Below are 22190 nucleotides of genomic sequence, written 5' to 3' on the forward strand. Positions count from 1 at the left end.
TAAAATAATACTCCGGTATTATTTAGATTTTTTAGGCTCGTGGACCGGTTATTTGAGGAAAATCTATCAAATAGCAAGATTACATTCTTTATTAGAATAGATTTTGGGGACTGATGTTGTATAGAATCTGAGTTGAGTAAGGAAGGTGAATTCAAATCCACTAAGAGGTTCTCAAGACTTGATCCGCAAGAAAGAACAATATGTGTTCTCTATATAAAGGGGTCGAATGTGCAAAATAATAGACACACAACGTCAAACAAACTATCGCGCAACCGCATAGTCAAGTCTCCTCACGGAGCAAAAGTCCGATTCACTTCGGCAAACCAAGTCTCCTCACGAAGCAAAAGTCCGACTCGCGTCGGCAACCAAGTCTCCCATCGGAGTGGAGCTACCCAGATGTACGCCTCGCGCTGCATGTAGCAACAAGTCCGATTAACTTCGGCAATTAGAGTCAAGTTCATCGAGTCGCTAGCCTAGCTTCTAGCAAACACAAAAGTCTGCACTAGTCAGCAATTCCCTACAGCATGAGAGTCCCGCTATTAACGACACATTATAAGCTCTGTTTTTCCCCAAGCGGTCTAAAGTAAGATCGGTCATCTACTTGAGGTGGAGTGAAAGGTACCTAGCAACTCCGGTTGTGTATAGGTCATTCGAACTTCAGCGGTTTATCAGCAACTGCGGAACAATCGTTCGAGAAGAAGAGAGTACGTGAACGCAATCATCATCAACAAGCAAGAGTTGTACCTAACTCAAAGGTACTGGCACGCCAAGCAACAACAGAGAACGAAGGTTAGAACCACCTAGGGTTCAAAACCGGGGCTTGCTGATTGTTCTCTGAAGAGATCTTTTTCCCAGCTCGAATAGTGACTTCAAGAGCCAAACAAAATAGCTTGTGATACGGCCATACATGACAAGAAGGGGGCAAATTGAATCAGAAAATATAAAAGTAAGGAAGCAGTAGACAATTAAGGACAATGATGTGAATATAGGTAATTCGTGTGTATTAAGGCTATTAGCTACTAGAATATTTAATAATATGATCTTTCGGACTTTTCGAGTTGCTCGTATGAAATTATAGATTTTAATTTGTGATTCAGATTTAAGCAGATTTTAACCAAAATGTATGTTTGACATGCATAATATCTTTCTAGAACGAGAACGACGATATCTACAACACTCACTTTAGTGAATCCTATTAGATTTAAGTCAAATATTAACGTTCTGATTCGGGATTTAGTATTTTATGCTAGTTTTATTTTCCTTTTAGAACTCTTTTATCTAGGTTTATGTGTTTCCTCTTTAATTTGGATTCTTAGGTTTCAATGTTAGACTGCGACTTTGATTTTTTTTTTAGGTTATTGATGGCTATATAAGCATAATTTTCCTTTGTATTTGGACATCTTTTAATTAATAAACCTTTGAGTTTTCTCAATTATCCTGATTATATCAAAAGCTTCTCGTTGATTCGAGAAACCCTAATCTTGTAGATTCAAGACTGTCAATAGTGGATTCTAATGAATTAGTTTCGCTGCATTAGCTTGTCCCAAAGCAACTTATAAAGAAGCATCATCGGAATTAATTAATCTTCACAATTAATTCGAATCCTCTTAAGAAAAAAAGAAACCATGCAGGACCCTTTAAAAAAAGGAGGAGGAGAAGAAGAAACCAGGCATCTGTATATATGTCCGATGTTAAGAGCTGATATTTTGCATGCATGCATGCATCTGGTGTCTATGTTAACTTCTTAATTGTTGGCTTATTGCAAATGTATCGTAGTCGGTATATATATGCAGTCAAATTACAAAGTGGCCAAGTATATATGAATGAGAAGGAATTACCAATTAATTAATATTAAGATCAAGATATGTATACTAGTTAGCATTCAGAGATTGTAACCAATCATTTCCATCAATGAAGGACACATTAAGGAAAGGAGAAGCTTGTGTGTCATTGAGTCTCTGTACATAAGATGCCCGCATGGTCAAATTAGCTCCCGGACCTGAGCAATTATATTCTCCATAGTATATACTCCTGCATATATAACTTACTGGTCAAATCAGCTTCGAAGTGTAAAATGATCGAGAATCGACGTAGTTAATTTTACTAGATAGCTTGAAAAAAAAAAGATTGATGTGTTTTTTTGAAGAGAAAAATTGATTAATGTGTTGCAAGCGCTAGTTAGCTAGTACGTACTGGTCCCTTGTTGGGTCATTGAAATCATTCCAGCCTTCTGGAGCTATGATGTCAGTCATTGTGGTGTTGATGAACACCACACGGGAGAAAGGCCTCCACGCTCGACCTAACCAAACCCTTCCAGACCCTCCAACAGTGCAGTTCACAAATGAATATCCAGTGTTTTCATTTGAAGCTCTGCCATGCGCAGTAAGGGCTCCAGTAATGCTCTTTGCTCCTGGGGCTACTGGGTTGGCCATCGAAACCAACTGACAATTCTGTGTGAGATCGATCAAATTCACCCTTATTGTTATTTTCAATTTATTAATGATATTTTAGATGTATATGATGAACATATAGTCTACTAATTTGCGATCTGAAACCTGGAGTCTCGGATCACAGTAATTTGCACACATGCATATATTATGAAGAAATTATGTATTGCACAAGAAAATTCCTTGCACATGTCCAGTGTATATAATATCCATGTAGGGTATCATGTCTAGCAGCTGATTGTGATTACCTCATATAATGACCTTGCATTGCCAAAGATGAAATCAATGGAACCCTGAATGTAGCAATCCCTAAAGTAATGGCGGCCCTTATCATCATGGAGGGTATCTTGAGCACCAAAGAATCCACAGCCCCAAAATGCAGATTGGTCCCCCGAAACCCTAATTGCCACAGCTTGCGCTCCAACATCACCAGGTTTTGGAATTGGAGCTACATTCTAGCATCAAATATAGGTCGTACCGTTAGCACACATGTTAGCTAGTAGCTTAATCTGTGAAACTCAATTCAGGTTTCTTGCTTACCATGAAGCTGATATTCTTGGCAATGAAGTTGGCACCGAAAACTTGAACAGAGCCACTATAAAATGTACCATGTGATGAATTTGCAGTGTCATTCCACGATATTGCAGTCGACAAATACCCTTGTCCTTGAAATGTTATGTTCGGTTTGGTGCTTGGAACAATGACTTTCTCACTATATAATCGCAACATGTACAGATAAGCATAAGTCCATGCACATATATAGGAGAGCTTGAAATTAAGGAAGACAATACTACATTATAGTTATACTTACTAATAAATGCCATTATTGATCCATATTACTGTTCTTTTCTGGCTAAGAGCTGGAACTGCATCAACAGCTGCTTGAACTAAAGTGAAATTGCAGCAGCCATTTCCATCCACGCAAAAAAAGGAGGTTTTGTCGGTATCTGGAGGAGGTATTCCAGGAGGGAAATCATCACAAATTGACACTTGTTTAGCCATGTTATCTTGCTTCTTGTGATGCCTAGCATTACAAGTGATGCAGTATGGGATGAGAAGAGACATGATAGGCGATGTTGAAGCAGTGGTGAGACTGAGATCTTCGAAGTATTTGAGGTATTGTGAGTTTGGGTAAGCCCATAAAAATGCGAAAATGGCAACAAGAAAGGTCAGGGATATACTTTTGAGACTCATCATTTTCTGATTGAAGGGAGAAGAAAATAGCTAGGTTGAGAGGAACCTAATATGTTTGGACTCACTGAAGTTGGTTAAATAGATGGACATGCACTTGAAGTGAAAGAATTGGTGGAATGTCTTACAAATCACCCTGTCCCTGGATATCTTGAGACACTAGATATCCTACACCAACCATTTCTTTTTTCCGTATACAAAATCAATTCACACGTAAAAGTTCAGAATGTACCTCACAGGTGCATATTTCATTAGTACAAGTGTAAAACTAGCTACATTTCTTTTCGCAATATATTCTTCAACTCTCTTTATTGGTTAATAATTCTTCCAGCTTGAACTCATTTCGCATCTGTGTATGCATGCATGCATGGCTCTCGGTTAGTTTCACTTTTTAAGTTCTTGCATATTGATCAAGTGAGCAACGCTTCGCTATTTTTCAAAATTTGAAAGCTCAAGGGTCAAGGACGACCGATATATCTCTCATACTTATCAATTTTAATTGTTACTTCTTTTTGGATCTATGTTTCTCTAGCTGAAGACTCGACTACGATTTCCTTTTCTGGGTTGGTAATAACTAATAAGCAAGGCAAAGTCGAATAATATATGTGGAAACTAGCTTCCATTTTAAGTCTCTACTTAGATCAATATTTCTATCAATGAGGACACTGCTAAATTCTGATCTTTTCCAACTAAAATAAGTTCTTGAGTATGGAAAAAAACTAAATACTTTCACGAAGTATAGTACACGGGGACTATATATGTATCTCCCTAATTAATCAAAATCCCAAACAGATCAAATTATATGTGACCATGGTTAGCTCCTTGAGTAATACGCAGGCGATTATGTTTAATTGTTTTTGATTTATTCAGCTCAAAGTAAAGATATACAATCAAACGCGAATAAAATACGGGAGTAACTATACGTGACTCTCTTAAGCCTCATTATCTAATTTTTGACGCTCATGAATGAACTAATGAGATTCTCAATGTCTCTATCTACTATCAAGCGAAACCGTACCACAACCATAAGAATACGCTCGGCAGGAATCGGAGTGGTGAAAGAAGACCTTATCGATTAAGGTAAATATATTAATATCCACGTGTTTGACATAAAGTTACCATATCGAATGGTTTCAGGTGGTTAATGATGCCCGCCGGACAAATGAAACTAAAAGGCCAATCAAAGGTTGATGTAATCTTTGTGGATCAAATGGCACCCATTTAAATTCAAATTAGCAAACATTAGGGCATGTATATTTGACTTGTGAAAAGTGCAATTTCTACCTTTCACGCCAAATGGGTCCCTTGCTGAGCTCGCATTCAGCTCCTTTTCCCTCCCCATTTCTCACTCAGACGAGTCCTTATAAAAAGTTCACGGATTCATCGAAGCATCGCAAGACGCTCCACTCCCATCGCCCACTTTACTAAAAGGACAAGATGAAAAAACATTTAATTTGCATATTTAGTTTTGATTGCTTAATTATGATCATATATGAAAGGAAAAACTCTATCTTTCTTGGCTTTGGATCTTCTATCACACTTGGACACTCGGAAATGTACAAGAACACTTGGGCACTCATCGATTAATGCTGCCGCGATATCGTTGATTGAAGCCAGTCTTGATCACTCAATATTTCCAGCAAACTTCACTGCACATGCAATGTTAATAGATGTAGGTTGAACATAGCTCATGATATTGAAATGTGACAAATTAACATGAATAGTTTTTCAATTTTGATTGAAATAATTTGGCCAGCTATAATGTCACTCACTCACTCGATCTCTTCATTTTCTATTCTCACCTATTACGTACACTTGCTTTTGTTGGATTACTGGGGTAACATTTAGGCTTAATTAAAATACCAGTTACCTTAGACTTACGTTTCTCCTTTTGATGAAGCTCATGCATGATGTGGATACAAGACCATTTTAGGTTACCAATCAAACTACAAATAGGATATGGTCCCCTTCATTACAATATGAATCTAGTAGGAGGGAATATACGAGTTTAGAATGAGCAAAGGATATGTTTTCATATCGAGGTATGATCGAGGTGATATTATCTATGGAATCTCGATCTGTTAGTTTTCAAGTGGCGAATGTTAACAAACTAGCTAGCGATTGTAACTGTTTAGGGTTAGGTTAACATTTAATTAAGAGTACTTCGATTTTTGGCAGGTTAGATTGCAAGATACGATTTTTTTTCTTTCATGAGAATAATTACAAGATTGTTTATAACGAAGAGTACTTCAACTATACAGTACAAATGAACTATAATGAAAGATGGCCAAACTGCCAAACAACCCGGAAATTGTTAATATCATAAGGTGGCTGAATTCGTACAGCTTTGCAAATAGCCAAATCCAACATCGATCAGCTACATTGATGTGATATTTTACTTTACCCCTAAACAAAGAATTCCGTCTGAGGGAAAATGAATACATTTAGTTGAGCAAGATCTTATTAAAGGAAAGAAGAAAGAAAATTAAACCTAACAAGTTACCAGCTAGCTAAATCACTCATTATTGAATTTCAAAAAGACATTTGAAGTGCTCAGTAATAAGGAATACAAATTAAATGTAGGAAAACTCGAAACTTAGATAAATGAAGAAATCAAATGTTCATAACTATTACACTTACAAGAGTAGTCTCACCTTGGCCATTACTGAGTCGAGATACCATATTTTAGGACAAGCATAATTTCGAAAATAGATTTCGAAACAGATACATTTTAGTATGAAAATCCATATGGAAAAGAAAAATAAAGGATATGATAGAATAATGTACATATATTGGTCAAGAATTGTGTCCCTAGAGAGATAAGTCAGTCTACCTAACTTCGTTTTCGGCTTTGTGTCGCTCTCAGTACAAGAAACTGTTGCTTCTATTCTCATTGGAGGGGTTCGAATTAGGCCTACCACTTCCAACCAGACTGGGCTGCCCTTGCATTCCATCGGAGGAAAAAGAAAACCCCATGTTTGTGGGTCGTGCCGATGAGGACGAGCTCATTAATCTCTGAACAAACCCATGGTTATCACTGTTGTTATTGTTGTTGTTGTTGTTCAGTGAAAGCAGATAAGGGTTTTGCTGCTGCTGCTGAAGCTGTAGATGATTGTTATACCCAGGTGGTGGCACCATCACTGGAGCACTAGGGTTCACAAACCCTTGTCTGGCCCCAAGTGATCCGAAACCGAAATTAGTTGCACCAGTCTGAGTGGAAAACGACGCCGTACTCGGACCGCCAGTGAACTGCTGCACCATGGCGCGGAAGTTGGCCGTGTCGGTGTTGAGTAGCGTGGTGGGGGTTCTTCTGGAAGCCCTGGACCGCTTTCGGACCGGCTTGGAGACACGGCCTTCCGGGCTCAAGCTGTTGGTGTTGTTACTTGAGCTGGGGTTTGATGCAGCAGCAGAAGCAGAAGCTGTAGCGGCGGTGGTGGTGACGACAGTGGCTTCGTGATGGGAGACTGCTGCAGCCTGGTCTTGACCGAACATGCCGGAACCGGAGGAGACGTGGCCGTGGGAGGTCGACGAGTGGAGGGCTTGGCCGGATAAAGTGTTGCTCTGGAGGTTGTAGAACTGGAGCCAGTCGCTGGGGTTGGACATGGTTCCACTCAGGGCCATAAAGCAAAGCACAGAATTGACAGAAATGTGAAACAGATCGAAAGAAAAAGTGTCTTTCTTTCTCTGGTTTTGAGGGAATTGGAAGGAATATGAGAGCGTAGGATTGAGTATATATGGTGGTAGGTTTGGAGGCCGGGACTGGTCAAAAGTCAGAGTCACGTGACACGGCACGTGGGCGGGCTAATAGTACTGTGGTTTTCTGGTAGGAAAAGTTGTAGAAGGAAATAAGATCTGCTTTGTAAAGCTTTGGTGTGTTTTTGTGTTGAGTGCGTGTGCATGGTTTCCTGGAAGCAACGTAGGGCGCCGTCGTCCTGGGTTTATCGGAGATGGCGTCACCAGAGATGGTGGCCACGTCATGGCAGGACACGTGGTGGTGGAGGTAGGTGGACTTGTGTGACACTTGGGAGACGTCTTCTTGTTATTGGTGGGAGGAGGATGGTGGAGGGGGTTAGGGTTTTTTGGGCCTCATGAAGGAAGTTAAAGAAGTAACTGAGTCGCTTCCAAGGTTTTGTCTCTGTTCGATCATGCTGAGAGCTGAGTCATGGCGGCCCAAATGGCACGGTGCTGCTTGATTGATTGAGGTTTAATTAGCACACTAACTTTACTGATGACAACAAACAAAGAGAAACTGTTCGTCTTCTTTTTCTTGGTTTTATATCTAAATCTGGAGTAGTTAACTTGATTGGATCGGACTCGATTAATTTGTAGACTTGTTTAAGGCTGAGTATGGTTTAAATTCTCAAATATTCTAATTAATATGTTTGGTGAATATTTTCTAAATTCACGAATTCCAATTAAATTTTTAGATAGATTTTAAAAGCGACTACTAATTAAATCTGAGTTTGTAGATTTTAGAAAAATCACATTGGGATCAAACTGGCCTTTTAAGTCTCAATGTTTAAGTCTCAATTCTTCCATCTCAAATGATCTAACCTAATTAGAGTTTGAAACTTATGTTTTCATTTTGTATGATCTCTTCCCGTAGATACAAGACTAATATGTGACGGGTGATCATGCAAAACCATTTCTCAATCTTTCTTGACCACAAAAAAAAATTAAGAATAAATTTAAATCGACTTTTTTAGATTCGACCGCGAGTTTGAGACTTCTACATTTAAGTAGTTTCTTTTTTCTACATTCAAGTAGTTAAGTTTTTAACAAGCTTTTGATAAGTCGATCACATGTGATAGTTCTCAAGTTTAAAACTTGATCATAATGTTCATGTTGCCTGGTGAGTTTGGATTGGCGAACGTTCTCTATTTGGAGCGTGGTGTGTGTGTAGGCGTGCTAGTACTAACGTACCAGAGTGAGTTTAATGTGATTGCGCTGTCTTGACTTTTGATGCCGGTAAATGTGATGAAGGTTGAGAACTTTCCTTCGCTTGGTCCGACATGTAGGTCGCCTGGTTTGTCTGAGCTTTTTTTCACGTTTCAATATGAGTCATTATCGATACTTAATCATTGCGTTGTGAGTAAACAGAGCTTTAATAGGTAAATATGAGTTGCGAAGGACGTGAGGTCTTTAGCGGTCTCGGATATTGTTGCTAAGGACGTGAGGGGTCTCTAGCGGTTTGGTAGTTGTTCGCTGGTTTGCCTCGAGGAGGACTTGAATAGGGTTTGCCCGATGGTCTTGTTTAGTAGTTGTGTTGATTTGTATGTTGAGAGTTGTGTATGCTTTTGTGCTCTTCACTCCTTTATATAGTGGTTAGATTTGAGTTTCAGCGATTCATTCGTTTTCAAGGATTATAGATTTCCTTCCATAGATACAGAGTTTGATTTTGATTACAATAAAGATTATCATTTCATTGCCGACTTTGACAGCTCATAATTACTTATGATCTCGGTAAATAACTTTCATATGCGAATATGATTCCGTAGATCCTGAAAATAATAATAATAATAATAAAATAGTTTGGGTCACAAGCATCGGCATTTGAGTTAAATCGCTTAGAATTTAACTTTTTGTTAAATTGGCTTAAACACATAATTCATAAGTAATTGATTAATAGAATATCATCAGATGTAGAATTTGAGATTTTGATGTGTGTTGAATTAAACTATCTAAAATCGCACCATGTTTCTTCCATTACTCTCTTTTTCTTTCATTCTTCATGCACTTATGATTGCTCATCCTTTCCTCATGACATTTCAACAATGTTGTGTAACAAGAATGTATTAATGTACAATATACAATCTGCGAACCTCGAGTTGAATTAAATAACTAATTACATTGAGTTCAAAGTTTCATACCCATGTTGAATTGAACAAACATTATACATGAGAGCAGGTGGTCAAGCATGCAGACCTTCTTAATTTGATTTTCAAATCGAGGATAAGCTGAATTACTTTGATTCAAATTAAGATGCACAAATTTAATTAAGAAAGCTTCTAGAAATTTTTGGACGATTCAAAACTATCGATCTCTTGGATAGCTCAAGCACTAGAAGCATTCTCGTCATATATATTATATATTAATTGAAGCCTTTTTATGTTGCTGAGGGCCTGAGGCCAGCAAAAGTCAAGCTTCCTGAGCAGATAGATTGAACTAATCGATGTTTAGTGTTTTGTTTGTTTTCTAGCTAGTGCTTGATTATTAGTCTGATATATTAATTAGGTTAACTCTGCTCCATCATTTCATGTATGATCGAGAGTTCAAACTTGAATTCCTGTGATTTTCTACAGATTAATGCAGGCAATATTTGAATGTACCATTGGTGTTTCTATCTTCTCACATAGTTAGAAGAACATGGTGTTTCTTTTCTTTGTTTTCCTCATCCTATACATATACATTGGTGTTATAAGAAATTATTATATATATGTCACATATCCCACGTGTCGTACCTCCTTAATATTATTGATATATATTTTTTATTGTGATTGTTTTTGATTGATTCTTATATGTAAATAAACTTTTGTCATTTTCACCGTGTATATGTTTAATTTTATTATGATGTAAGATAATTGACTGGATACATTACATGATAGTGTCACGTAGTGTGACGGGTATACATAATAATTACTCTGGTGCTAGCTAGATGAAGGTACTTTGGTTTTCCTCATCCTACTTGGCAATGAAATTAATGTCGGATCGAGTTCCACTATGGCCGTGTCTCATATCCCGAAACAGAACATTTTAAAACCAAAACGGGAACGCATAAGTTCTCTCAGAAGTCAAGCATTAGTGCGTGCATGAAGTTTGATTGTTTCCTACTCTGCACTTGTTCTTTTTAGGGTCGATGGATCGATGTAGACTTTTCTATTTTGAATGCTCTTCGGTTTTAGTTTTTATACCATTTTAGTTTTTCCACTCACCAAGGACTATTCCTCACATACTTAGTTGCGTCATTATATACGTATTCAATCAAGTTTTATACGGTTTCATAACCAAGAAAGGTACAGTTGGAACTTTCTTAAACATATCTAACCCTAGATTTCCAAACGCATGTCATATCTGATTCAGAGTTGATTAAGATATTTCTATATATAAGATTCTGCACCACATTCCTCTTTAAAAATACTCCATATTATTTTGCTTCCCTCTGCCAACAGATAAATTGTGAAAATAAATTTACCAACACCTTTTATTTGTTTACCTTGTGTCAATCTTTATAAATTCATGTCATGTGTCTTTTCTCAACTCATATTTAGATAATAATTGAGCAATTGAACACATGTCATGAGTTTAAAAAGGTGGACACAAAATAGGTAAATAAAGGGTGGTCGGTAAATTTATTTTCATAAAATGCAGTCTGTTACGTTCAACCCTCAACCACATAGGAGTGTCAAAGAGTCTATAACATGTTAGTGGAAATTGTATGATTAAGATTGAAGATGATATTGATGTTGATTTGAAATGCATGTATGACCCCTCTACTGAAATATTGAACTAATTCCCACGTTCTTATTGACTAGTCACAACTCACAATGTCTAAAGGTTGTGTCTTCATTAGCGGCCAACCATGACTAGCTAATCGATCGACGCCTTATCATCTGTCCGGAAAGATCCAACAGAAGTTACAGAACCATCTAATGGTCCTATACTCAATGAAACATACGAATACATCCTCAGGTTCTTGCGGAAGGATTTGGTTTATCTTATCGGATTTTCTGGTGCACATTAAACGGATGTGAGTAAATGCAATTACTGGGCCCTAATGTTATAATTACCTAATTAAGAGTTAGAACTTTGCATGCTCAACTAATTACTAAGTGGTGTAGGACTGTAAGATAAAATGTTTGGCAAAATATTCTTAGAAATTTTGATGGAAGCAATAGCTAGATGCCGAAGATTGGATCAAAGAACTTGTTCGGCTATTTGCTTGAAAGAGAACGAACGAACCATCAGAAAAGTAAGCAAACTAAATGGGAAAATTCTTTGATCGACACGATGAAGACGATTCAAGGGTACCAATTGTTTAACAAGTCAGTTTCAACAACTCTCAATTCAGTGAATTCACCCAAAAAAAATCTCAATTCAGTGAATTCACCATGTTTGGTTTGTCAGTACTCTGTGGCAGGTGCCTTGGACCAATCAGGAAACATGCTCTCACGTATATGGCCGTTGCTAACTGTACCTATTAAATTTCTAAAATATATTCATAACACATTCTTTTTCCTAAATATTTCCAATTTTAACCCTATTTATAAATTATTATTTTCTACAAACTGTTGAAGGACTATCTCACCTCCCCATCCAAATTTTGCATCAGATTATGTAAGATGATCTTCCTCAGTAATCCATTAACACTTCAATCGGTGAAATTCTCCAACTAATGTTTCTTTGCTCCATCTAAAGCATCATGTTTCTTGTTGTTTAAACAATCTATAAAACTCCAATTCGCTTCTTGAGAAATCTCGTTGTTCGAGTAATGGTCTTTAGAATTATGTGTCCAACAACAAATCAATTGCAATTTTGCAACTATATAAGAAGAATTTACAAGTTACAATCAAGAACTGAGAGGGCAAAAGGTTGCACTGTTGCATAAAGGTTTTATTAATCAACATATATATAGTCGCCTAGATTTGAGCAATTCATACTATAATTAAAGCGGATGAATGATGGGTCAATGTCAATGATAGAATTGAAGCGGTTCGTTGAGAAGAATTGAAGCGGGGTTGAAGTTGAAGTATTACAGTTAGTTGGTTACTATTTTGCTGAATATAATTAGGGATGTCTATCAATTATGGGTAAACTAGGGAATACATGATAATTTTATATTTGCTGGGTATACTTAGAAATTTGACGGGTACATTTAGCAACACCCTTCTCTAATTTATATAATTGACACCCACCATCTCATAATTTCTCTCAATTCAATTTCAGCATTTTTCTTGGGCTTCTAGAATCAGATTAGGCCCATAGGCCAGTGTCCAAATGCATAACTGGGACAAAGACACACAAAGCATCATGCAGTGTGTTGGAGCAAATAAGGAAGCACAATGAGCACAGCCACATTCTGTGCAGTTTGGCAGGTCATACTTCGGATAACAACCGTCACAACAGTCATCCCTGGCTTAGTGGGCATGCAAGAAATTGGTGACAGACTGACAGGTAACCACCATTAGAAACTGTAATTCATATTTTGATCAGAAATGGTAGCTTCCTCTGCTACTACTGCACTTGATTTGATATATATTTTTACTCTTCCATGTGTCAAGCTTAAACTAGTTGTCTTTTTTCCCATTTCAGTAGTGCTCTGTATTATAAACCCGAACCCACTCTCTGCTCAGGCCTAACACTTGCGTTATGGCCATGGCTGCTTGTTCTCTGTTGAATCCCTCTTCCCCAACTGTAGTTAATCTCAGCTTCGAGAGAAGTGACTTTGGTTATCTCCATTCTTCAAGCACCACTCGTCTTCTGAATTCAAAGCTCAAACGCTCTTCTATCAGGTACTTGCAAAATGTTCAACTGTTCATGTGCTAGTTTTCTTCAACTTGGGTACTGAGAATTTGGTGGAGAATTGAGAGAAAAGCATGTACAGGATGATACCCAGATACTCATTTGAGCAGTTGATATATTATAACATCCAGGTCTTTTACATAGATTGCAGTTTTCAACTATGACTCTAGGAAAGTGAGAAAGATTCTAGCTTTAGTTTGTGGCTTTAGTTCCACAATTTCTGTGGGACCAAGCTTGCGTCTTTATTGATGCGTAGCTTATAGTCATCTAAAATTTGAATTCACGCTTCATTTTGGTTCCATGGAAATTGGATGGGAAAGTTGAAGTCTTTTTTTCCAAAGAAAAATGAATCCAGTACTGACTACTGAGTAAGATTAAAATTATGCTGTGTTGGAAATCAAACTGATGGTGTAAACTGTTAATACTCCCTCTTAAACTAATCTGGAATTATCAATATGATATCACATTGATTAATGTAGGTGCCAATCAACTAGTACTGAAGATCCAAAAACAAAAAGAAATTTACTGGACAATGCAAGCAATCTCCTGACAAATCTTTTAAGTGGGGGAAATCTTGGGTCTATGCCCGTAGCTGAAGGTGCAGTCACTGATTTGTTTGATCGGCCTCTCTTCTTTTCACTATATGATTGGTTCATAGAGGTATCCACCTTTCCTAAACTTTGGTCTCTATAATTTTTTTTTGATAAATTCATATGTGTTCTGCTCTGGTGTTCGGTTGGTTTTGGCCTTGGATTGAATGTTAGTTCTATCGGCAGGACATGTAGAGAGTAGTTGGGTGGATGTTCTATTATATGTTCACTTTCTTGTTTTAGACTATAATTTTGACGGCATATTCTTGCAACTGTGTCTGTAACCTTCTGTTGGACATTACAGCATGGCTCTGTGTATAAGCTAGCATTTGGACCAAAAGCTTTTGTTGTTGTATCAGATCCTATTGTTGCAAGGCACATTCTTCGAGAAAATGCATTTGGTTATGACAAGGTACTATTTCATAATTTTGCTTTGTAACAAGAGTTTATATATCGGTGTAATGTAACTTCACATTATAAACTAATCATCACTTGTAAGTATTTTTCCTTCAGCTTGAAGCATGTGAAAACTTTTAGTCTTGATTTAATCTATTTACTTATCAGCTACTTTATCTCACGCTATTTAATTGGACCAATGTAAAAGTTTTGCAAATAAGCACTGTCCTTCGTTCCCTTTTTTTTTTTGTTCCTTATTTTTTGGGTACTATTTATTCATCAGCTACTTATAATTATGTTCTGTCAAATTACCTCTGCTTTCACACTTCCGCTTAGGGAGTTCTGGCAGATATTCTTGAACCAATAATGGGAAAAGGACTTATACCTGCTGACCTTGAAACTTGGAAGCAGAGGAGAAGAGGTGAGCAGTAGACATCATATTTATGTGGTTTGCACCTCAGCCACTGGATCATTTGGAAATGATATTGGCTCAGAATATAGATATTCACCAACCATATGTGATTTTGCAGTTATCGCTCCTGGGTTCCATGCTGTATACTTAGAAGCTATGGTCAAAATGTTCAACGATTGTTCGGAAAGAACAGTATTAAAATTTGAGAAGTTACTAGAAAAAGAGGAGATGAATGGGAGAAAGACAATTGAAGTGGACCTTGAAGCAGAGTTTTTGAGTCTGGGGCTTGATATTATTGGGCTTGGTGTCTTTAACTATGACTTTGGTTCTGTTACCAAAGAATCTCCTGTCATTAAGGTATGGCAAAAGGAACTCACCATTTTTTGGGATTGGGTTGTATCTTGCATTCAGTTAATATAAGCATATTTGGTTTTAATTTTCTGTTCCTCCTAACTTCTGGAGTGAATAGAACTTGCTATTTCGATCAATATATCCTTTTGTTTCTTACCTAAAAAAATGAGTATATAATTTACCAAGCATTGTGAAGTATAGATCTGTGTGAGGATACCATATTTCCTTATTCCCTTGAGTCATTATTAATGTGTTCAAAATTCATGCATGTCAGCCATCAGCAATGCTTATTCTTTGAATTAGACAATCAGCTTTTAGTTTATACATTGCAGGCAGTATATGGTACTCTCTCTGAAGCTGAACATAGGTCCACCTTTTACATCCCTTATTGGAAATTTCCCCTGGCAAAGTGGATAGTTCCCCGGCAACGGAAGTTTTATGGTGATCTGAAGGTCATAAATGACTGTCTCGATGGCCTTATAAGAAATGCAAAAGAGACCAGAGAGGTTAGATGACTTTTAAGTTGAATAACAATGTTTCAAATTGAGATTCAGCACTAACCAAGTAAATCAGTATCTTCGAATAAAATTTTGTATATGTCTTACTATGGGAGGTCATGATATACATGCTATAAAAGCTACTCGCTATTTCTTTCATTTATAGCCAGTATACAAACATAAATTTTGGTTACATTCTATCACAGGAAACAGATGTCGAAAAACTGCAACAAAGAGACTATGCTAATCTGAAGGTGGGGAAATATCCAACTACCCTTTAAGCCAATGGAATTTACTTATGCTAAAGATAAGTGTGATTGCTGTTAGGGTCTTTGCTGAAGTGTTCTAATCATGTAAAGTTTACAGGACGCAAGTCTATTGCGTTTCTTAGTTGATATGCGTGGAGCTGATGTTGACGACCGTCAGGTAAAAACTGTGGAACTTCAATTTTTAGAGACAGGATTTTGAGATGAAAAATAAGTTTGATACAGTGGTTGCTCTATTGCTAATGGATTTTGACAGTTGAGAGATGACTTGATGACAATGCTTATTGCCGGCCATGAAACAACAGCAGCTGTCCTTACTTGGGCTATTTTCTTCCTTGCACAAGTATGAATTCATTTCTAACTCTAAGGCTACACAGATTAGTGTTTGTTATCGCTTTTTTCAACATATGAACTCTGTCATCCCATATCTGTGATGATACAGATGCAATGACTTTTCTTTGTTGCAGAACCCGGCCAAGATGAAAAAAGCACAGTCGGAAATTGACTCAGTACTTGGACAAAATCAACCAACTATAGAATCACTTAAAAAATTGGAGTATGCTCGCAAGACATTTACCAAATTTTCTACTCATTTCCATGCTTTATACATATAGCGAGACTGATCACATCTTGAACATTAATATAAAGGGAACGGGGAAGCCATGAATCATGTATTGATGGTGGCCACTAATGCCTGAACCTTTTCTTTTATATATGAATGAGCTCTAAGCTGCTAACATGTTAAGCAATGAAAGAGGCAAGCAAAGACACAATGATTAATTCTTATTAAGCTCATTTGCACCCTTGTTGGTTGCTCAAAGTGATATTCATATGATCTAATCATCAGGTACACAAAATGCATTATTGCGGAGTCTCTTCGTTTGTATCCTCAGCCCCCCTTGCTAATTAGGCGTTCACTAAAATCAGATACACTACCAGGTATTAATATGGCAAAAGCAATATGGTCAAGAACTCAAGCATGAAAATTTTACAAATTAATTTTTCACTGTTTTTTCTTTTTGGAATCATTAATTTTCATTGTTTTTATAAATAAATTTTTCACTATGAGATAAGACATGCAACACTCGGAAATTGAGATTATATATGTGATGTATAGGTCCACAGTAATGTGTACTGATTCTTTTCGTTTAGATTAACACTGGGACCTTATGTCCATGGTGCAGGAGGATACAATGGTGAAAAAGGTGGTTATAAGATTCCAGCCGGAACTGATATATTTATCTCTGTGAGCAAATAAATCTCCCTTCTCTGATCTCATAATGATTTATTTTTATCTCATTATGAATTTCTTGTATATCAATATTATTTACGAAGAAATTGTTCAATCAGGTATATAATATCCATAGATCTCCATATTTCTGGGACCGTCCTAATGTATTCGAACCGGAGAGGTTTTTAGTGCAAAAGAATAGTGACATTGAAGGATGGGCTGGCTTTGACCCTTCTCGAAGCCCCGGGGCATATTATCCGAATGAGGTGTGTGTTTAGTTGTTTTCTAGTGACACAACCATGTTTTAAGTATAAACTTCATAATCTCATATTTATGGTATCAAGTACTGAATATTACTATTGCACTTCTCAGATTATGTCTGATTTCTCCTTTATACCTTTTGGAGGAGGGCCACGCAAATGCGTCGGGGACCAATTTGCTCTGTTGGAGTCAACCGTATCATTGGCAATGCTGTTGCAGAAGTTCAATGTAGAGCTAAGAGGATCTCCGGAGTCAGTTGGACTAGTTACAGGGGCAACCATCCATACCAAGAATGGAATGTGGTGCACATTAAGTAAGAGGTCTGACACACAGTGATATGTATACCTTGTATACAATAATAGGAACAACGCAAATGATAAATGTCAACTGCGTTCTTCTTTCAAACCTGGTTTACCAGCTAAGGCTGAGATTTTAATGAAGTATAGTTTTCCAAGATTTCCATAGCAGGTCCTGAACAAATGAGGCTGAGATTTAAATAAAGCTCCACCATGTGTTATATTTTAAGACGGAATATCACAGCAAATATTCATCAGTAAAAGACTCCCATGAAAAATAAAATTACAAGACCTAGGTTGCCAAGATGGATTTCCATGCATTATGCAGACCCTGTTGTAATTTAACACACCGGAACAGAAGAAACGAAGATACGCCATTGATGTCGATGACGATACATAAATACTGGTATATGAATATTTATGTACACAACTTGGGTCGACATGGGAGATTTCTTTGTATAAACATGAGGCTGAATCTACTATGGAACTACTGTCATCATCTCAATGGTAAACCTTGCTTTATCAGCTGATGCGGTTGGTGCTTATTGTGCGGATGCTTTGACGTATTGCCATGAAAGCCAGAGGTTCCTGCAGACTGTTCCTGTAGCCAAAGAAACATATTAAGCTTTATAGAATAAGAATCCTATACATGTCAAATATAAAACAGACCAATATGGCCTTAAGAATGCGGACCATATATTTTAGACTGTTCCTTATGTTGAAAGAGCTATGCACAGCTGGTGCTCTGAAACCAAGTTGCCCCTGAAACTACAAAAAAAAAAAAAATCAAACAATCACACTGCTGCCTCAGTAATTGATTTCATTTTCTACGTCTTTTTTCTTTCTTCTTTATTTTTTTGTTGTTTAATCTGAACTTGGAAATTGTTATGACAACCTACAATATGGTTTGGCAAAATGAAAAGTGCGAACATCCAGTATCATTCCTTGCATACTCTGTTCAGTCTGTTGGGTTCCATTATGACCAACACGGGTTGGTAATGAACGTAAATGTCCCTGAAGAACACACGAAATTGTTTGCATCCTGAACTATGATGACAAATCATAAAGGCTGGAATGCAAGCATTGTTTATACCTCTGAGGCCTGCTGATTGCCATAGAAGCCATCATGGATAGGAAAAACGGAGTTCAACTGTCCCTGAGACAAGTATAATACATCCCCCTGATCAACATTTACTACTAAAGACATTAAACACTGCAGTCAAGAATAGAAGATTTGTACCATTTCTCCATACTCTGCTGAGCACCATAATATATCCTGAGCACGACTTTTGGAACCAAGTTTCTGAAAATGCATACAAAAGGCCATATGAAAAGACTATATTTACACTTGACACTACACAATTTCCTTGAAACTAAATACTAAAGGATATATGGGGAAAAAACATAGCTATGTCACATTTTACCCCTTGAAATTCCTGCTGCAGAACGTGACAACTATCAAGAATACATGATCCGGAGTTCATCAATCCCTACATTTATTAGGGTACAGTATGACATGTTACAGTTCAAAATACCTATTTGAATGGTGAGTGAAAAATCTGGCACAAGGCTAATCATGAGACAAACCATCTGTTGGCAGCTATCTTGCAACCTGATAGGTACACCATCTCGTTCAGTTTGCCCCTACAATATACAAAGTATCAATTTTTACGCCACATATCTATTAGGATGAATAACTAATCTGCATGACAAAGATCAAGCCTTCACAAACCTTTCTTTTTCTGTTTGTATTTTTTGTCTTAGACAAGTTGGTCAGTGTGCCCCTGTAATTTACTTCAACATCATCTGACCCATGAATAGATGATGTCTTGGTATCTGAAGCCCCCATTCCAGACAGTTGGCATATTGTTTCAGTACTTTGTCTAACGTGTAACATGCAATCTGGTAAGTTTCTGGAGACAATGAGCCCTCTGCACCCAATTTAACGGCTAATTTACACAGATCATTGAACCGCTGCACCCTGTATTTAAACCTCTTTGAGACATCACTAACAGTGTACCCAACTCTTGCATCTTTCGTCCAGCGCTTCAGAATGTAATCAGTAGGGATTCTGGAAACACCAGGCATACGAAGGACCAGAAGTGTATGTATACAGAGAAAACCTTTGTACTCAAATGAATGACATAAACGGCATACTCTTGATTCTGGCTCATTCCAAGCTATGATAAAATTCTGCCGTTCTTCCAACTCGTCAACTCGGAATATTACAGTTACTTCATCTTGACCGTCCTTCTGCAGATGACAATAATCAACTCCCAAAACCTCAACTTGAAAGTTTCTAAATATTGTATCTGTTATATAGTTGACATTTGTTTCTCAAAAGGTGAGAGTGATCTTAATTCAGATTGTTTATTCTGAGCTTCAAAAGCAGAATTGGCATCCATGTCATTCCTGTCTTTCAGAAATGCTTTATACCGCTTCATAAAATCCTTAACCGTAGCTTCTTGAGATATGTACCTTTCAAAAAATGAAGTTATACTTCCAGATCGCACAACTGTTGACATTCCAGCTGTACACGAATCATTCATATACGTTGGAGCCCAGTACTTCCGATCTTCATATAATAAGCAAAGGCATTCATTTTCCCTCAGTTCAAATCTGCTAATCAAGTTACACCATCTCTGTTCAAATTGTTGAGAAGTCAAAGACTGGTAAATGCATTTGTTCAATTTCTCCAGAAATATGGCATCTTCATTTATGGAACAGCCTACACTTCTATGAATATTAGTCAATACATGCCATAAAAAAAACGATGGCATGCCTCAGTAAATACATCTGCTACAGCTTCCTTCAAGTATTTGTCTTGATCTGTAATAACCACTCTTGGAGCTTGGCCACCCACAGCTTTTAGCCATGTCCGCATTAACCAAACAAAAGTCGCTGTAGTCTGATCTCCAATCAATGCACATCCAAGTAAAATGTACTGAAAGTGATGATTAACTCCAACAATAGGAACTAAAGGCATCTTATAGTGGTTTCTAACATAATAAGTATCAAACAAGACTACATCACAGAAACTGTTATAGTCACGCCTACCCTTTGCATCAACCCAAAATACACTTCTCAATCGTTTTTCACTGTCAAAATTTATGGCATAGAAAAAGCTAAGATTCTTGTCCTGCATACACATAAATTGTTCAAACATTACTCAGACATCCTCCTCATCTAAATTGAACTGCAGACCCTTCTGATAAGCAACAATTGCAGGTCTCTTGTTCTTCCCTTTAAAGCAATAAAACCATCCGTCATCTCATGGTTATACTCCTTCATTAAACTATGTATATACCATTTTTCATTCTCTCGCTTCTTCAGTTGCAAGCCGGCTTTGCAGCCTGTGCTGATTAGGTTGACTCTTTGTTTTTCTTTATCGCCAGCTTCCTGCTTTCGATATCTAGAACATGCAAGCTTTATGTCAATAAATTTTCCAGTTCTCTTTGAGCGCCGACTGGCTGTGATTGTGATGCCAAACCCCACCAACTGAGCATAGTCTTTGTAATAGGAATAAGCATCCTCCTTAGTCTCAAACTCTAAACCAATCTCAAGCTCACGAACAACCCCAACCCTCGTACCAACTACAATCTCAAAACATTGTCTGCATCATCCTGCCCCTGAACATCAGAAGCACTTCTGTTTGCAGTCAACTCACCAGCTTCCCCAACATGCTCACTACTGTTCTCAACATTCATCTCATCTACGGCATCCACAGTACTAACAACCCCCTTATCAACCTCACTCACTACAACATTGTCCCCATCAACTTGATCCCGAACTCCGGAAACACTCTCATTTGCACCCAGTCCATGACCTTCCTTAACATTCTCACCTAACTTCTCAACATTAACATCTCTATCCAACCTAGTGTCTAACTTGTCCTGCTCACATGACGGCAGTTCAAGATCTATCTCCATACAGAAAATTAAAAACAGCCTAAGAAAACACAATATCAAAGCTGACTTTATCAAATCTTTACCTGAAAAGAAAACAAATGAAACTATGAAGCATATAGCCACACTACAAATTGACCAACTCATGATCAGATTACTTATGCCCTCCAAAACACTAAAAATTAGTAAAGATGAAATCTTTACGGGGTAAATAACAGAGTAAAAGCTTAGAATGAGAAACTATGCATCAGAAATGTAAAAGCATGTTCCTTTGTTGGTGCCCAGGAATCAAAATCTTACCAGATGAAATATGTTTATGAACAGTAAAACTCAGCCATGAGATTTGGGTACTTCAATTCTGCTTCTGTTTTTCGTCAGTTCTGCCCAGAAAACAAAATAGACTCAGAAAGAGGCGGAGCGGGTTTTACCCACAGCTCGGGTATGATTTGTTCAATTGTGTAATTTGTACCCGCCTGTGTTCGTTTTGAAAGCAATTGTACTATTGCTTTGAGATGCATATAAAACCTAGAGATGTTTTTAGCTACGCAAATAGGGAGCCTTACCATCGAGAACTATTCAGTTGAGGACTAGTTAAAATCTACACAATTGAGACAACCTTGATTTAGTGGTCTTCATTAAAAAACTCCCTCAGTAACTCATTATTATTTTTCTCAAATTAATTTAGGCTGCGTGATATTGGAGTTAGATATTATGACTGTGGAGTTAGACAGTTTTTTATGAATTTATTCAATATGTTAGGATCATAATCCATTGAAGGGAATCAAACAACTAAAATACAGAAATTAAAAAGAAAATAATTAAGACATT

At 37.3% G+C, this 22190-nt stretch overlaps 4 protein-coding genes across 9 annotated transcripts; 1 reads left to right on the top strand and 3 right to left on the bottom strand.

Annotated features, from left to right (window-relative positions):
- Window positions 1-1814: 1814 nt before the first annotated feature.
- On the bottom strand, window positions 1815-3644 carry LOC126799942 (probable pectinesterase 8). The gene is made up of 5 exons (XM_050527205.1): window positions 3259-3644; window positions 2988-3159; window positions 2696-2902; window positions 2194-2450; window positions 1815-2031 (listed from the first exon to the last, which is right to left on the bottom strand). Exons 1-5 carry the CDS (start codon window positions 3642-3644, stop codon window positions 1872-1874), a joined length of 1182 nt encoding a protein of 393 aa, XP_050383162.1. The 3' UTR covers window positions 1815-1871.
- Window positions 3645-6143: 2499 nt separating this feature from the next.
- Window positions 6144-7355, bottom strand: LOC126798796 (VQ motif-containing protein 22-like). Its single transcript, XM_050525854.1, has one exon. The coding sequence runs from the start codon at window positions 7257-7259 to the stop codon at window positions 6501-6503; it is 759 nt and encodes a 252-aa protein (XP_050381811.1). The 5' UTR covers window positions 7260-7355; the 3' UTR covers window positions 6144-6500.
- A 5349-nt stretch (window positions 7356-12704) lies between these two features.
- Window positions 12705-17617, top strand: LOC126798681 (cytochrome P450 97B2, chloroplastic). The gene is made up of 15 exons (XM_050525707.1): window positions 12705-12809; window positions 12948-13147; window positions 13637-13817; window positions 14052-14159; window positions 14480-14564; window positions 14674-14912; window positions 15239-15412; window positions 15610-15657; window positions 15770-15829; window positions 15926-16012; window positions 16137-16225; window positions 16517-16608; window positions 16854-16915; window positions 17020-17166; window positions 17273-17617. The coding sequence occupies exons 2-15, from the start codon at window positions 13005-13007 to the stop codon at window positions 17495-17497; spliced, it is 1740 nt and encodes a 579-aa protein (XP_050381664.1). The 5' UTR covers window positions 12705-12809; window positions 12948-13004; the 3' UTR covers window positions 17498-17617.
- LOC126798682 (protein FAR-RED ELONGATED HYPOCOTYL 3-like) lies at window positions 17609-21808 on the bottom strand. 6 transcript variants are annotated; one of them, XM_050525710.1, is made up of 8 exons: window positions 19190-21808; window positions 19045-19101; window positions 18882-18947; window positions 18698-18760; window positions 18551-18613; window positions 18357-18471; window positions 18161-18225; window positions 17609-18049 (listed from the first exon to the last, which is right to left on the bottom strand). In XM_050525710.1, the coding sequence occupies exons 1-7, from the start codon at window positions 19352-19354 to the stop codon at window positions 18185-18187; spliced, it is 570 nt and encodes a 189-aa protein (XP_050381667.1). In that variant the 5' UTR covers window positions 19355-21808; the 3' UTR covers window positions 17609-18049; window positions 18161-18184. The 6 variants fall into 6 exon arrangements, 5 of the variants coding, with proteins under 5 accessions (XP_050381667.1, XP_050381666.1, XP_050381665.1 ...); XM_050525709.1 differs by lacking the exon at window positions 18357-18471 and having other exon boundaries at window positions 17631-18058; window positions 18151-18225; window positions 19190-21448; window positions 21663-21808; XM_050525711.1 differs by having other exon boundaries at window positions 17997-18058; window positions 18151-18225.
- Window positions 21809-22190: the final 382 nt, after the last annotated feature.

The sequence above is a fragment of the Argentina anserina genome, chromosome 6, assembly GCF_933775445.1.
Source record: "Argentina anserina chromosome 6, drPotAnse1.1, whole genome shotgun sequence".
NCBI lineage: Eukaryota > Viridiplantae > Streptophyta > Magnoliopsida > Rosales > Rosaceae > Argentina > Argentina anserina.

Excerpts from the sequence above, each read along its gene's own strand:
- LOC126798682 (XM_050525709.1), bottom strand. The coding sequence starts at position 19,354 with ATGTTACACGTTAGACAAAGTACTGAAACAATATGCCAACTGTCTGGA. Across the intron at positions 19,102-19,189 it reads ATACAAACAGAAAAAGAAAG|GGGCAAACTGAACGAGATGG; the intron begins GTTTGTGAAGGC and ends TGTATATTGTAG. Across the intron at positions 18,059-18,150 it reads GGAACAGTCTAAAATATATG|GAACAGTCTGCAGGAACCTC; the intron begins GTCCGCATTCTT and ends CTTTGGCTACAG.
- LOC126798796 (XM_050525854.1), bottom strand. The coding sequence starts at position 7,259 with ATGGCCCTGAGTGGAACCATGTCCAACCCCAGCGACTGGCTCCAGTTC.
- LOC126799942 (XM_050527205.1), bottom strand. The coding sequence starts at position 3,644 with ATGATGAGTCTCAAAAGTATATCCCTGACCTTTCTTGTTGCCATTTTC. Across the intron at positions 3,160-3,258 it reads ATCAATAATGGCATTTATTA|TGAGAAAGTCATTGTTCCAA; the intron begins GTAAGTATAACT and ends GCGATTATATAG. Across the intron at positions 2,032-2,193 it reads AATGACCCAACAAGGGACCA|GAGTATATACTATGGAGAAT; the intron begins GTACGTACTAGC and ends TTATATATGCAG.
- LOC126798681 (XM_050525707.1), top strand. The coding sequence starts at position 13,005 with ATGGCCATGGCTGCTTGTTCTCTGTTGAATCCCTCTTCCCCAACTGTA. Across the intron at positions 14,565-14,673 it reads TTGGAAGCAGAGGAGAAGAG|TTATCGCTCCTGGGTTCCAT; the intron begins GTGAGCAGTAGA and ends GTGATTTTGCAG. Across the intron at positions 14,913-15,238 it reads AAGAATCTCCTGTCATTAAG|GCAGTATATGGTACTCTCTC; the intron begins GTATGGCAAAAG and ends TATACATTGCAG.